This window comes from Heptranchias perlo, chromosome 40, assembly GCF_035084215.1.
Source record: "Heptranchias perlo isolate sHepPer1 chromosome 40, sHepPer1.hap1, whole genome shotgun sequence".
Lineage (NCBI taxonomy): Eukaryota > Metazoa > Chordata > Chondrichthyes > Hexanchiformes > Hexanchidae > Heptranchias > Heptranchias perlo.
In genome coordinates, this window is record NC_090364.1 from 16853732 (window position 1) to 16867294 (window position 13563).

The 13563-nt window shown below is 44.1% G+C and overlaps 1 protein-coding gene across 1 annotated transcript in view; it reads left to right on the top strand.

Moving 5' to 3' along the window:
* The window catches only part of sgsm3 (small G protein signaling modulator 3), a 148555-nt gene that overhangs the window by 35369 nt on the left and 99623 nt on the right, over window positions 1-13563 (top strand). The window contains exons 4-5 of the mRNA XM_067974707.1: window positions 428-636; window positions 13348-13455. Of these exons, the coding sequence (XP_067830808.1) occupies window positions 428-636; window positions 13348-13455 (317 nt within the window). The remainder of the gene's footprint in view (window positions 1-427; window positions 637-13347; window positions 13456-13563) is intronic.

The following is a 13563-nucleotide window of genomic DNA, read 5'->3' on the forward strand; positions in this document are numbered from 1 at the left end:
TATTTGTTTAATTGCTCTGCCATTTCCCTGTTCCCCATTATAAATTCTCCCGTTTCTGACTGTAAGGGACTAGAACTTGACAGGAGAGTCGAATGGTGTAGTTGGTTAGACATTGACCTTTCACCTCTGGCACCTGAGTTCAAAACTAGTCAGATCAATGAAATAGAAGTTTCCTGTGTTGAATCACCTCCGACAGTGCAGCGGTCCCTCAGTACTGACCCTCCGACAGTGCAGCGGTTCCTCAGTACTGCACTGAAATGTCAGCCTGGATTATGTGCTGAGGTATCTGGAATGGGGCTTGAACCCATGACTTTCTGGCTCAGGCCAGAGTTGTACCATTGAGCCAAGGCTGACACTTTATGTACTGATGGTGTATACAAGTTGATGGTTTACTCCACGTACTGATGCATCTGTTATATTTCCTCAGATGGAGCTGAACCAAATTCCAGGAGAATTCTCGGAGTCCCACTCCCTGAAGACCCACAGCAGCGGCTGAGGTGGCAAGCACACCTCGAATTCACACACAACCATGATGTCGGTGACCTGACGTGGGATAAAATTGATGTCATGCTGCCACGCTCTCAGAAATTGCAATCCCTGATCCTTGTAGGAATCCCACACACCATGAGGCCACAGGTACACTTGCTGGGGGCTCTTTTTCCTCTCTTTAATTTCTGGGTTTTTTTCCCCCACTATATTCAGGTGAAACTATAATCCGCTTCCCTTCTGGTGATAATCTCCATCTCCCACAAGCGACCCCTCCAGTCTAACCCTCACTTTCCTCATGATCCATTCCTTTCCATCGACCTCACTTTGCATTTTTCTGTTTCTTTTCTAATTTTGCCCCCTGCACTGAAGGTTCTGGATGTTCCACAGGTGCCACCTCATCCAAGTACAGTTTTTCTTTAAATATTTGTTCTCGGGATGTGGGTGACGCTGGCAGTGTCACATCTATTGCCCATCCCTAGCTTCCCTGGGAAGGTGGCTGTGGGTCTTCTCCTTGAGCCGCTGCAGTCCTTGTGGTAACAGTACCCCCATGATGGCGTTCGAGAATTCCAGGATAACGGTGCAGCGATAATGAAGAAATGGTGAAAGTCAGGATGGTGTGTGACAGGGAGAGATACTGGGAGGTGATGGTGTTCCCTTGATATTGCTGCTCTTGTCCTTCTCGGTGATAGAGGTCACAGGGGAGGGAGGTGCTGTCAAAGTAACTTCGGTGAGTTGCTGTGGTGCATCTGTAGGTTGTACATACTTCAGTCACAGTGCACTGGTGATGGAGGGAATGGATATTCAATCCAGTGGCAGGGGCACTGATCAAGCGAACTGCTCTGTCCTGGATAGTGTTGAGCTTCTTGAATGTTGTGGCTGTATCTACGCAGGCAAGTGTTGCATCACACTCCTGACTTGAATCTTATAGATGGTGAATAAGCTTTGAGGGGTCAGGAGGTTTGCCACTCATTGCAGAGTACCCAGCCTCTACCCTACTCTTCTTGCCATGGTGTTGATATGGCTGGTCGGGTTAAGCTTCTGGTTAATGGTGTCCCCCACCCCAAGATGTTGTTGGTGGGGGACTTGGCCTTTGAAGGTTAAGGGGAGTTGGATGGGCTTTCTCTTGTTTGAGATGGTCATTACCTGGCATTAATGTGGTGTGGACGTTACCTGCCTCTTGTCAACCCAACCCCAGATGTTATCCAGGTCCTACTATAGACTGGCATGGGCTGGTTCATTATTGGAGGAGCTGTGAATGGAGCTGAACACGGTGGAATATGTCAGTGAACAGCCCCGCTCCTGACATTATGATATAGGGAAGGTTATTGCTGAAGTAGCAGAAGATGGTTGGGTCAAGAATGCTTCCGAGAGTCCTGGATCTGTGAGGACTGGCCTCCAAGAGCCACAATTCTTTTCCTTTGTGTTAGGTATGACGTCAGCCACTTGAGAGTTTTCTCTGGCCCCCTTTTGTCCTCATAGAATCATAGAATCATAGAAGTTACAACATGGAAACAGGCCCTTCGGCCCAACATGTCCATGTCGCCCAGTTTATACCACTAAGCTAGTCCCAATTGATAGAATCATAGAAGTTACAAGGACTCCTTGGTGCTAGGACTCCTTGGTGCCAGACTTGGCCAAATACTGCCTTAGTGTTGAGGACTGCTACTCTCACTTCTCGCCTGGCGTTCACCCCTTGGGCCAATGTTTTGACAAGGTCTGGAACTGAGTGGTTTTGGCGGAATTATTGGTGAGCAGGTGTCACTATTGATGACTCCTTCCATCACTTTACTGGTGATTGGGAGGAGGCTGATAGGATGGTAACTGGCTGGGTTAGATTTATCCTTATTTTTGTGGCTAGGACATAAATGCAATCTTCCACATTGTCGGATAGATGCCAGTGTGCTGGGACGGGTAGCTTTGGGGTGCAGGTCTTCAGTATGACAGTAGGGATGTTGTCAGGGTCCCCTTGCTGTGTCTAGTGCACTCAACTGCTTCTTAATCTTACCTGGCTGAACATCGGCACTATGGTGGGGATCTCTGGAGACGGCGGAGTAGAATCATCCAGTCGGCATTTTTGGCTGAAGACACTTGCAAACACTTCAGCCTTGTATCTTGCACTCATATGAGGGACTCCACCGTGGCTGAGGATGAGGATTGAACCTCATCATCCTGTTAGTTGTCTGGTTGTCCACCACCATTCTCAATTGGTTGTTGTAGGGCTACAGTCTTTGCTCTGAACTGTTGGTAGTGGCACTGCCTGACTGTCTTATAGCCTGTTGCTTTTGGTGTTTGGCCTTCATGCGGCCCTGTATAGTAGTGATACTAGGTTCATACCTCATTTTAAGGCATGCTTGGTGCAGCTCCTGGCCTGCCCTTCTACACTCAGCATTAAATCAAGGTTGGTGTCCTGGCTTGATGGTGATTAAGGAGTGAAGGATGTGCCAGGCCGTGAATCATAGAATCATAAAATGACACAGCACAGAAGGAGGCTATTCAGCCCATCATGCTTGTTTTGGCCCTTTGAAAGAGCTTTCTAATTAATCTGACTCCCCTGCCCTTTCCCCATAGCCCTGCAAATTTTTCCTCTTCAAGTATTTATCGAATTCCCTTATGAAAGTTACAATTGAATCTGTTTCCACCGCCCTTTCAGGCAGCACATTCCAGATCATAACAACTCGCTGCGTTAAAAAAAAAATCTCCTCATCTCTTTTGTCAATTACCTTAAATCTCTGTCCTCTGGTTATCGACCCTTCTGCCACTGGAAACAATTTCTCCTTATTTACTCTATCAAAACCGTTTGTGATTTTGAACACCTCTATCAAATCTCCCCTTAACCTCCTTTGTTCTAATTTGGCAGGGGACGGGCACCGGGATGAAACTTTGGAGAGGGGAAACAAGGTGCACAGACGACTGGGAGAGGCAAATAGCGCTAGAGTAAAGAATCGTTCAGAAGTAGGAGGAATCAGACATGGGGCAAATGCGAGACAGTCGAAGATGAGTTTGGAGTGCATGTAGCATGGTAAATAAGGTTGGTGAGCTGCAGGCTCAAGTCGCCACATGGGACTAAAAAGGAAGAAAGAATGACTTGCATTTATACAGCGCCTTTCATGACCTCAGGCCACCCCAAAGTGCTTTACAGCCAATGAAGTACTTTTGATGCGGCAGCCAATTATGATTTAGTGGCAATACCAGAGACCAGGCTCAAAGAAGGGGAGGATTGGGTACTTAATATTCCTGGCTACAAGGTATTCAGGAAAGATAGAGAAGGAAAGAAAGGAGGGGTGTGGCAGTATTGATCAAAGAAACTATTATAGCACTGGAAATGGATGATGTAGTTGAGGGGTCATAAACAGAAACTATTTGGTTAGAATTAAGGAACAATAGAGGAGCTATTACACTACTGGGTGTAGACTATAGGCCACCCAATTATGAGAAGAAGATAGAGGAGCAAATTTGCAGGCAAATTACAGAAAGATGCAAGAACTATAGAGTAGTTATAATGGGGGACTTCAATTATCCCAATATAGACTGGGATAGTAACAGTGTAAAGGGCAAAGAGGGGGAGGAATTCCTGAAATGTGTACAAGAGAACTTTCTTGATCAGTGTGTTTCCAGCCCAACGAGGAAGGAAGCAGTGCTGGATCTAGTTCTGGGGAATGAAGTGGGGCAAGTGGAGCATGTTTCAGTGGGGGAGCATTTGGGGAACAGTGATCATAATATCATTAGGTTTAGAATAGTTATGAAAAAAGGTAAGGAGCAATCAAACTTAATTTCAGTGAGTTAAAAAGGGATCGTGCCCAGGTGGATTGGAATCAGAAATTGGTGGCAAAACAGTAATTGAACAATGGGAGGCCTTCAGGGAGGAGATGGTTCGGGTACAGAGTAGACACATTCCCACGAGGGGGAAAGGAAGGGCATTCAAAGCTAGAGCTCCCTGGATGACTAAAGATAGAGAGATTGAAATGAAACAGAAAAAAGAGGCTTATAATAAATGAAAGATTCATATTATAATAAAGAACCAAGCTGAATACAGAAATTACAGAGGAAATCTAAAAATGGGAATAAGAGGGGCAAAGAGAGAGTATGCGTATAGATTAGTGGCAAACATAAAAGGGAACCCAAAAGTCTTTTATAAACATATAATTAATAAAAGGGTAGTTGAAGGAAAAATGGGGCCGATTAGGGACAAAAAGAGATCTGGAGGCAGAGGGTATGGTTGAGATAATATGAATACTTTGCATTGGTCTTCACTGGAGAAGAGGATGCTGCCAGTGTAGCAGTAAAGGAGGAGGTAGGAGCGATATTGGATAGGATAAAAATAGATAAAGAGGAGGCAACAAGGGGGCAAGCCGTACTAGATTTGGTAATGAGTAATGAACCAAATTTAGTTAACAGCTTAACTGTGCGTGAACATCTATCCATTAGCGATCATAACATGATCGAGTTCAAGGTAGTGTTTGAACGGGAATAAAGGGAATCAGCTGCTAAGATTCTAGACTTGGGTAAGGCCGACTTCAATGGGATGAGACAGAGACTGTCCACAGTAAACTGGGCAAATCTGTTAATGGGTAAAACGACTGATGATCAGTGGGAAATGTTTAAAGAAACATTTAACGTGATACAGAATCGGTTTATATCCCTGAGGGGCAAGAACTCTACTTGCCAAAAAAAACAGCCATGGACAACTAAAGAGGTAAGGGACAGTATAAGACATAAGGAAAGGGCATACAAAAAGGCAAAAAGTGGCGCAGATCCTGACGAATGGGAAAGATACAAAGATCAACAAAGGGTCACAAAACAGATAGTAAGAGCTACAAAAAGAGAGTATGAAAAGAAACTCGCAAGGGATATCAAAACCAATAAGAACGTTTATAGTTATATTAGGAAAAAGAGAGTGGTCAGGAGCAGTGTTGGCCCCTTAAAAACTGAAAGTGGGGATATTGTCATTGACAATGGGGAAATGGCGGACACGTTGAACGATTACTTTGCCTCAGTATTTACAGTTTAAAAAAAAGAGGATAGCATGCCGGAAATCCCAAGAAAACTAATATTGAATCGGGGTCAGGGACTCAATAAAATTAACATAAGTAAAGCAACAGTAATGAAGAAAATAATAGCACTAAAGAGTGACAAATCCCCAGGACCAGATGGTTTCCATCCCAGGGTTTTAAAGGAAGTAGGTGAGCATATTGCAGATGCCCTAACTATAATCTTCCAAAGTTCTCTAGATTCAGGAACTGTCCCTCTAGATTGGAAAATTGCATATGTCACTCTGCTTTTTAAGAAAGGAGAGAGAGGGAAACCAGGGAATTATAGACCAGTTAGCCTAACATCTGTTGTGGGGAAAATGCTGGAGTCTATAATTAAGGACAGGGTGACTGAACACCGAGAATTTTCAGTTAATCAGAGGGAGCCAGCACGGATTTGTGAAAGGTAGGTCGTGCCTGACAAACCTGATTGAATTTTTTGAAGAGGTGACTAAAGTAGTGGACAGGGGAATGTCAATGAATGTTATTTATATGGACTTCCAGAAGGCATTTGATAAAGTCCCACATAAGAGACTGTTAGCTAAGATAGAAGCCCATGGAATCGAGGGAAAAGTACGGACTTGGTTCGGAAGTTGGCTGAGCGAAAGGCGACAGAGAGTAGGGATAATGGGAAGGTACTCACATTGGCAGGATGTGACTAGTGGAGTCCCGCAGGGATCTGTCTTGGGGCCTCAATTATTCACAATATTTATTAACGACTTAGATGAAGGCATAGAAAGTCTCATATCTAAGTTTGCCGATGACACAAAGATTGGTGGCATTGTAAGCGGTGTAGATGAAAACGTAAAATTACAAAGGGATATTGATAGATTAGGTGAATGGGCAAAACTGGCAAATGGAATTCAATGTAGACAAATGTGAGGTCATCCACTTTGGATCAAAAAAGGATAGAACAGGGTACTTTCTAAATGGTAAAAAGTTAAAAACAGTGGATGTCCAAAGGGACTTAGGGGTTCAGGTACATTGAAGTGTCATGAACAGTTGCAGAAAATAATCAATAAGGCTAATGGAATGCTGGCCTTTACATCTAGAGGATTAGAGTACAAGGGGGCAGAAGTTATGCTGCAGCTATACAAAACCCTGGTTAGACCGCACCTGGAGTACTGTGAGCAGTTCTGGGCACCGCACCTTCGGAAGGACATATTGGCCTTGGAGGGAGTGCAGCGTAGGTTTACTAGAATGATACCCGGACTTCAAGGGTTAAGTTACGAGGAGAGATTACACAAATTGGGGTTGTATTCTCTAGAGTTTCGAAGGTTAAGGGGTGATCTGATCGAAGTTTATAAGATATTAAGGGGAACAGAAATGGTGGATGGAGAGAAACTATTTCCGCTTTGGGGATTCTAGGAGTAGGGGACACAGTCTAAAAATTAGAGCCAGACCTTTCAGGAGTGAGATTAGAAAACATTTCTACACACACAGGGAAGTTTGGAACTCTCTTCCACAAACGGCAATTGATGCTCTAAATCTGAGATAGATAGCTTTTTGGCACCCAAAGGTATTAAGGGATATGGGCCAAAGGCAGGTATATGGAGTTAGATCACAGATCAGCCATGATCTTATCAAATGGCGGAGCAGGCTCAAGGGGCTGAATGGCCTACTCATGTTCCTATGTTACTTAAAAGGTTGACCATGCTCAATGTCGAAAAATCACCCAGTCCAGATCCTAGGTTACTGAGGGAAGTAAGGGTGGAAATTGTGGAGGCTCTGGCCACAATCTTCCAATCTTCCAATCCTCCTTAGATATGGGGGTGGTGCCAGAGGACTGGAGAATTGCAAATGTTACACCCTTGTTCAAAAAAGGGGAGAGGGATAAACCCGACAATCACAGGCCAGTCAGCCTAACGTCAGTGGTGGGAAAACTTTTGAGAGACAGTTATCATAGTAGGTACAGCACAGGGGGAGGCCACTCGGCCCATCCTGCCTGTGCCGGCACTTTGAAAGAGCTATCCAGTTAGTGCCATTCTCCTACTCTTTCCCCATAGTCTCTTTTTTTCTGTTTCATTTTAATAGAGTCATAGAGTCATAGAGTTATACAGCACGGATAGAGGCCCTTCGGCCCATCGTGTCCGCGCTGGCCATCAGCCCTGTCTACTCTAATCCCATATTCCAGCATTTGGTCCGTAGCCTTGTATGCTATGGCATTTCAAGTGCTCATCCAAATGCTTCTTGAATGTTGTGAGGGTTCCTGCCTCCACAACCCTTTCAGGCAGTGAGTTCCAGACTCCAACCACCCTCTGGGTGAAAAAGTTCTTTCTCAAATCCCCTCTAAACCTCCCGCCTTTTACCTTGAATCTATGTCCCCTTGTTATAGTACCCTCAACGAAGGGAAAAAGCTCCTTAGTATCCATATCCATCTTAATCTCGATATCTTCAGTCACCCAGGGAGCTCTAGCTTTGGATGCCCTTCCTTTCCCCCTGGTGGAAATGTGTCTAGCCTGTTCCAGAACTATCTCCTCTTTGAAGGCCTCCCATTTACTGTTTTACCTGCCAATTCTTGATTCCAATCTACCTGGGCCAGATCCCTTTTCAACTCACTGAAAGTCACCCTCTTCCGGTTGAGTATTTTCATGTTTGTTTGTTCCTTGTCCTTTTTTATAACTATTCTAAACCTAATAAAATTGTGATCACTGTTTCCTTCCTTGTTTGGTAGAAAACATATTGATCAAGAAAGTTCTCCTGTACACATTTCAGGAATTCCTCCCCCTCTTTGCCCTTTACAATGTTAGTTTCCTAGTTCTTTGTTAGGATAATTGAAGTCCCCCATTATCACTACTCTATAGTTCTTGCATCGTGCTGAAATTTGCCTGCAAGTTTGTTCCTCTATCTCCTTCCCACTATTTGGTGGCCTATAGTACATAAGAATATAAGAAATAGGAGCAGGAGTAGGCCATACGGCCCCTCAAACTTGCTCTGCCATTCATTAAGATCATGGCTGATCTTCTACCTAAACTCAACTTTCCTGCCAGATCCCCATATCCCTTGATTCGCTTAGTGTCCAAAAATTTATCAATCTCAATCTTGAATGTATTCAACGACTGAGCATTAACAGCCCTCTGGGGTAGAGAATAGCAAAGATTCAGAACCCTGTGAGCGTAGAAATTTTTCCTCATCTCGGTCCTAAATATCCAACCTCTTATCTTGCGACTATGCCCCCTCGTTCTAGACTCTCCAGCCAGGAGAAGCAGCCTCTCAGCATCTACTCTGTCAAGCCCTCTAGGGATTTTATACGTTTCACTGAGATCACCTCTCATTCTTCTAAACTCCAGAGAGTATAGGCCCATTCTACTCAATTTCTCCTCGTAGGACAACCCTCTCATCCCGGGAATTAATCTAGTGAACCTTTGTTGCACCCCCTCTAAGGCAAGTATATCCTTCCTTCGGTAAGGAGACCAAAACTGTACTCAGTACTCCAGGTGTGGTCTCACCAGAGCCCTATATAATTGCAGCAAGACCTCCTTATCTTATACTCCAACCCTTGCAATAAAGGCTAAAATACCATTTGCCTCCCTAATTGCTTGCTATACCTGATGTTAACTTTTTGTGATTAGTATACAAGGATACCCAAATCATCCTGAATACAAACATTTCTTAGTCTCTCACCTTTTCAAAAATATTCTGCTTTTCTGTTCTTCCTATTCCACACTTCCCCACATTATACTCCATCTGCCACCTTCTCACCCACTCACTTAACCTGTCTATATCCCTTTGCAGCCTCTTTGCATCCTCCTCACAGCTTACTTTCTCACCTAGCTTTGTATCGTCAGCAAACTTGAAAACATTACACTCAATCTCCTCATCTAAAAGTCATTAATATAGATTGTAAATAGCTGAGGCCCAAACACTGATCCTTGCAGCTCCCCGCTACTTACAACCAGCCAGCCTGAAAATGACCCATTTATCTCTACTCTCTGTTTTCTGTCCATTAACCAACCAATCCTCAATCCATGCTATTATATTATCCCCAATCCCTTGAGCCCTAATCTTGTGTAACGACCTATAGTGTGACACCTCATTGAATGCCTTTTGAAAATCCAAATATCCTACATCCACTGGTTCCCCTTTATCTACCCTGCTAGTTACATCCTCAAAAAAACTCTATTAGATTTATCAAACACGATTTCCCTTTCATCAAACCATGTTGATTCTGCCTAATCATATTATGATTTTGTAAGTGCCCTGTTACTACGTCCTTAATAATAGATTCTAGCATTTTCCTGACTACTGATGTCAGGCTAACTGGCCTGTCGTTCCCTGTTTTCTCTCTCCCTCCTTTCATGAATAGCGGGGTTACATTTGCTACCTTCCAATCCACGGGGACCGTTCTAAAATCTAGGGAATTCTGGAAGATCAAAACCAATGCATCCACTATCTCTGCAGCCACCTCTTTTAAAACCCTAGGACGTAGGCCATCAGGTCCAGGGGATTTGTCGGCTTTTAGTCCCATGAGTTTCTCCAGTAATTTTTCTTTACTAATATTAATTACTTTAAGTTCCTCACTCTCATTAGCCCCTTGGTTCCCCACTATTTCTGGGATGTAGCTTGTGTCTTCCACTGTGAAGACAGATACAAAATATTTGTTTAACGTCTCTGCCATTTCCTTATTCCCCATTATAATTCCTCTTGTCTCAGCCTCTAAGGAACCCATGTTTATTTTTGCTACTCTCTTCCTTTTTACGTACTTGGAGACGCTCTTACAATCCATTTTTATATTTTTTGCTAGGTTGCTCATATATTCAATTTTCTCCCTCTTTATCAATTTCTTGGCCATCCTTTGCTGATTTATATAACCCTCCCAGGCTTACTACTCTTTTTGGGAACATTGTAAGCCTCTTCTTTTAATCTAATACTATCCTTAATTTAACTCGATAGCCACGGTTAGATCACTTTTCCCGTGGAGTTTAATTATTTTTGTTTAAATGTTCGCCATTGCTTATCTATTTTCATATCTTTTAATATGAAAGTAGATAAACCTCCCCTTGACATTCAACGGCATTACCATCGCCAAAACCCCCACCATCAATATCCTGGGGGTCACCATTGACCAGAAACTTAACTGGACCAGCCACATAAATGCTGTGGCTACAAAAGCAGGTCAGAGGCTGGGTATTCTGCAGCGAGTGACTCACCTCCTGACTCCCCAAAGCCTTTCCACCATCTACAAGGCACAAGTCAGGAGTGTGATGGAATACTCTCCACTTGCCTGGATGAGTGCAGCTCCAACAACACGCAAGAAGCTCAACACCATCCAGGACAAAGCAGCCCGCTTGATTGGCACCCCATCCACCACCCTAAACATTCACTCCCTTCACCACCGGTGCACAGTGGCTGCAGTGTGTACCATCCACAGGATGCACTGCAGCAACTCGTCAAGGCTTCTTCAACAGCACCTCCCAAATCCGCGACCTCTACCACCTGGAAGGACAAGGACAAGGGCAGCAGGCACATGGGAACGCCACCACCTGCACATTCCCCTCCAAGTCACCCACCATCCCGACTTGGAAATATATCGCTGTTCCTCCTTCATCGCTAGGTCAAAATCCTGGAACTCCCTACTTAACAGCACTGTGGGAGAGCCTTCACCACACGGACTGCAGTGGTTTAAGAAGGCGGCTCACCACCACCTTCTCGAGGACAATTAGGGATGGGCAATAAATGCCGGCCTCGCCAGCGACACCCACATCCCATGAATGAATAAAAAAATAATAATTTCCTAATCTACCTTAGCCAACTTGCTCCTCATACCTACTTAATTCGCTTTGTTTAAATTTAAGATCCTAATTTCGGACTGAACTACATCACTCTCAAACTCAATATGAAATTCTATCATATTATGATCACTCTGCCCCAGAGGATCCTTAACTATAAGATTACTAATTAACCCTACCTCATTACACAATATTAGATCTAAAATAACCGGTTCCCTAGTTGGTTCCTGGACATATTGTTCTAGAAAACTGTCTCGAATGCATTCCATGAACTCATCCTCCAAACTACTTTTGCCAATTTGGTTTCCCCAGTCTATATGAAGATTAAAGTCCCCCATGGTTATTGCATTACCCTTGTTACATGCTTCCCGAATTTCCTGATTTACACTCTTTCCAACACTATAATAACTACTGATAGGGGGCCTGTAAACTACTCCCACCAGTGTTTTCTGCCCCTTGTTATTTCTTCGCTCCACCCAGGCTGATTCTACATCCTGATTTCCTGAGCTAGCCAGTAGCGTAATAGCTCCTCTGTTGTTCCTTATTTCTAACCAAATAGATAGTGGCTTTGAACCCTCAAGTACATCATCCCTTTCCAGTGCTGTGATAGTATCTTTGAGATTACAGATTGTGATGCTTTCCAATTCTGTTACTGCTGCACCTCATGGCTGCCCAGTTTTGGGCTGGTAGATCTGTCCTTAATCTGTCCCAGTTGAGCGGGGCATTAGGAGGTGGTCAACAGGAAGTTTCCATGACCTCCTTTCACCTGAAGCCATGAGACTTTATAGTGTCTGAGGGCCATTCCATCCGACTGGACGGAGGAGTCTTTGATTATTGATATAATTATACTCACAGAATGATGTCAGTCTGTTGCTTGACTAGTATGTGATACAGTGCGCCCAACTTGGACCCCAGTCCCCAAACGAGGTGGACCTGGTAGAGTCATAAGAACATAAGAAATAGGAGCAGGAGTCGGCCATCCGGCCCCTTGAGCCTGCTCCGCCATTCAATAAGATCATGGCTGATTTTCTACTTCAACGCCATTTTCCTGAACTGTTCCCATATCCCTTGATGCCTTTAATATCTAGAAATCTATCGATCTCTGTTTTGAATGTACTCAATGACTGACCCTCCACAGCCCTCTGGGGTAGAGAATTCCAAAGATTCACCACCCTCTGAGTAAAGAAATTTCTCCTCATCTCAGTCCTAAATGGCCTGCCGCTCGATGGGGCTGAGATTGCCTGGTTCTTATCCTGATACGATGCCTAGGTTCTTACTGATCAGTCCATCCATTTTTCTTTGCACTGAAAATTGTAGCAATTGTTTGTAACTGGGTGGCTTCCTGGGCCGCTTCAGAGGGTATTAAGAGTCAACCACATAGTGTGGGACTGGAGTCACATGTAGGCCAGACAGAGTAGGGATGGCAGGTTTCCTTCCATGAAGGACATTACTTAACCAGTTGGGTTTTAGGACAATTCGGAAGCTTTTATGGCAATTATTCTGGCGCTAGCCCACAAGTTATCGGATTTATTTAATTCAGTTTCACAATTTGCCATGGTGGATTTTGCTGGGGCTCATTGGTGCCATACTTGATCCTGCTATAGACTGGCATGGGCTGATTCATTATTGGAGGAGATATTGCTGGTCAGGTACCGTCACCACGAGGCTACTGTATCCATGTATTTTCTTCATGCATGAACCAAGAGGCTATTTGATCTTGGAGAGCATCACAGCCAAGGCTTTTTCCTGTTTTCACCCAAAGTCCATGTGTATACTTTATAGCACAGGTCCATGAATAGGGATTGGGATTGGGAACATGGGAAATCTGCCTGATTGTATTTCCTAGCACAAGAGTGCGGAGAACTATTGTTGTGCCCCAGCTTAAGAGCAGTTAACTCAACATAGACAAATGTGGGACTTTCTGGTCTATGTTGGTCAGTCCCACAGCAAGTGGGAATATTGATTTACCTTCCGAGCATTTGGGGAGCTCTCCACCTTTATGTTCTCCGACCTCTGGCTTCTTTGTTCTCTCGTTCTGTTGTGCTCCTTTTCGCTCTCGTTTTTAATTTGCTGGCATTCTTACTTGGTTTATCTCTCTCTAGATGTGGATGCGGTTGTCAGGCGCTCTGCAGAAGAAGCGGAATACGGAAACTTCGTACCGTGACATTGTCAAAAACAGCTCCAACGATGGTAGCATTGCAGCTAAACAGGTGAGGGAGTGAGAGCACTCTATATAAAAACAACTTGCATCTATATAGTGCCTTTACCGTTCCAAGGTGCTTCACAGAAGCGTAATCAGACTAAAATGTATGCCAAGA